Source organism: Anopheles aquasalis, chromosome 3 (genome assembly GCF_943734665.1).
Source record: "Anopheles aquasalis chromosome 3, idAnoAquaMG_Q_19, whole genome shotgun sequence".
In the NCBI taxonomy this organism is placed as follows: domain Eukaryota; kingdom Metazoa; phylum Arthropoda; class Insecta; order Diptera; family Culicidae; genus Anopheles; species Anopheles aquasalis.
In genome coordinates, this window is record NC_064878.1 from 35,659,064 (window position 1) to 35,661,982 (window position 2,919).

At 43.3% G+C, this 2,919-nt stretch overlaps 1 protein-coding gene across 1 annotated transcript in view; it reads left to right on the plus strand.

Moving 5' to 3' along the window:
* The window catches only part of LOC126576608 (uncharacterized), a 12,320-nt gene extending 10,771 nt beyond the window's left edge, over positions 1 to 1,549 (plus strand). The window contains exons 4-6 of the mRNA XM_050237915.1: positions 830 to 856; positions 922 to 1,124; positions 1,191 to 1,549. Coding sequence (XP_050093872.1) covers positions 830 to 856; positions 922 to 1,124; positions 1,191 to 1,433 — 473 coding nt within the window. The 3' untranslated portion in view covers positions 1,434 to 1,549. The remainder of the gene's footprint in view (positions 1 to 829; positions 857 to 921; positions 1,125 to 1,190) is intronic.
* The last annotated feature ends 1,370 nt before the right edge of the window (positions 1,550 to 2,919 follow it).

Here is a 2,919-nt window from a genome sequence, read left to right on the forward strand (position 1 = left end):
AGTAGTCCGGGTACCTAAGCGGAGGCTGAGAGTTATTAATAAGTAGATTAATGCTCAGATAAACCGTGCCCGCTCCATCACTCGACTAGGGCGGGTTCTTCCATCGACCGGCCGCAGCGGGTATGAGGTGGGGTGATCTTAATCCACGCACGCACTCGTCATCGCCCATTGTCATGTTTCCGTTGGATTGTTTTTTTTTGTTCACTGTCGATGCTGGCTTATTTCTTATTTACCCACTTCCACCTCGCCAGAGTGGTTAACGGTGGGGGCCACCAATAGACTAGCGTGATGAGAAGAAAAATGGGTTATTACCTTCCATTGGTGGAACGCACCTGGTGGTGTACCTCCCCCTCGTTCATCCTTTCAGTCTCTCTCTCTCTGTCCCGCTCTTTCTCTCTGTCTACTACTTTTTATTTCTCGTCCTATTCCGTTGATTCCATATCGAAGCTCCACTAATCATCAGCGCGAAACAGATAAGTAGGGCTTGGGTAAATGTGTTCTGAGTGCAACTGCGTACCGTATCCGTCTGCTGCAGCCAATCGTAGTTGATCGTAGTAGCCTGGTTTGTTGTATTTTACTTTCTAAAGTAACAGTAGGCTGTCCATGCTTGTATAGTGTGTAGTGCGCTTCTAAGCTAATCTGTCCACAGATTCGTCTTATCAATACTAATGCATGCCTGTGTAAATGTAGCCTTCCTGTGCTTGCTGTACGGTTGTGGTCCTTACGATTGCATGTTTTTTTGTCTGCCATGTTTGCTCGTCCGCCATGTTGCTGCAACGAAATGCAATGAAATATCCTTCTTCTAATGATTGTTTGTTGTTCAACACAGAAATCAAGGCCAGGAAAAAGCATTCAGGTAAGGCAACGCTAGAGGACGCCATTTAAAATGATAAAACATTAATGCGGAGTTTATGCTTTCAGAAAAAGACTCGGGATTCCTGAGGATTGGTTCCCTGAACGTACGAGTGAAGAAAACTACCGAAGCCTTCAGCAACTTTTTGGGAGTTGGCACGAACCAGACCAGAATGCCACCGGTGGTGGTGGCGCCTGTGATTAGATCCAGCGCTCCACCGCTCTTTGCCGATAAACTACACAAAAACTGGGGCTCGGCCGATAACATTCAGGTAAGAGACGCACTCGATCGAAGGTGAAACACAACTCACAATGTCCCTTTTTTTGGCTACTTTCAGGAAGATGCGAGTAGTATGCCTCCTCCGCAGTATGGGGCCGCAAAGAAGCGACGTCAGAAGCGTGATATCGCCGGCTATGATCCTAATGTAGATCACTTTAGCCAGAGCGTTCCGACAACACCGAGCCAGGTGCGGGCACCGGTTGGAACGCTGTCCGAGAATCCCGATGGTGAATCGATGGGAGACTCGGATTCCGATACTGCGTGCGGATTCGACTCGAACTGGCGGCCAACTTACATTTGAAGTGCCCATATCTGTGTATCTGTGTCCTCTGTATTCTTGTTGTTTTTATCAAAATAATGACGATTATGAGCGTAACCTCATATTATTCCAATAAAATATTCATTTCTAACTAATGGGATAAATGGTTGATTCGTTTTTTGACGCATCACGTTCGAATAAACGGATGCTAAGTTTGATTTAGAATCGTGGTTTCAAATCAACATTTCACAACTTGTTTTTAGGGCCCAATTAGTTTCTTCCTTTACCGAAATTAATTGTAACGCTACATGAAACATTCGTGGTATTTGTTTTTGGTTTAAAGTATCATCATTCAGAAGAGATGTTGACATTGGAATAGGGGTTTAGTTTGTCAAAATCTCGAACTAACCGAAAAGATCACACCAGGATTGTAAAAAATAACTTAGTATTTTCTCTTTTTTTCTCTTATTCATTTATGAGTCCCGACGAGTGTTTTTCAAGCAACCCATTTTGGTTTTTTGAAATTTTAATTGGACATTACCCAATGTTTTGGATTATTAAAACGCGCACATGATTAACATGTTTGCTATATTCCTATCAGATTAATTGGACCGGGTAGTACCACGGTATTTTTTTCTTCGTTGCCTGCACAATTCTTCTAAAAACTCTTGACTGCACGATTATCTTAACTTTTTATGTAAGGAGAGATGTTAAATTTTTGTAGCTAATTGCCCCTAACGGCGTTTTCGTAAATATCTACTGCCCGTTACGCGAAAACGTTACTTACGTTACGAAATCCTGTGAAAAAGAGTCACACACTACGCGCTCGCCAAAAACCTAAACAAGAGGGTGATTGTTGTTTGAGTGAGTTTCACCTGGCGCCTCCACCCGCGGTAGTGTAGTGGTTAGAACGGCCGCTTCTCAACCACTGATCTAGGGTTCGATTCTCTGCCAAACTTTTTTCAACTCTGTGTATTTATCAGGGACAGCGACATTGAAGAGAAGTCCCCCGCTTTTTTTTAAAGCACTGAACCTTGCGCAAATTGTGCTATCGAGAGGCACAGGATCAGCATATCCACCCACGACATACTTTACAGAGGTTATTCAACAGGAATTTCGAATTTTAAAATTCCGCACAAAGTGCAAAAACGATAACAGCACCTCTAGACGGTGAAACGATTCTCAGGTTCAAGAATTTGCTCAATTTTGCTGAGAATGGCCCGAGAATGGGTTTGCTGTCAAAATAACAGGCAATGACAGATAGTTTGACAGGTAGCTCAGCTGAGCCTCAGGCTCGCTGTATTCTCAGTTTCTACACGGGCGAAAGCATTCTCGATTCGGATTTGTATGGATTTGACAGTCTCAATTCTCAATCTCTTCTCATTCTCGGGAAATTCTCGCACCGTCTAGAGGCGCTGTAAAAACTCTTCGGAAACCAAGATGTGTAGAACATAGAACCAATTTTTCATTCATGGCTACACCTGTTTAATAGACGCATCTTGGTACGGGAATCAAAACAAAACGAAAA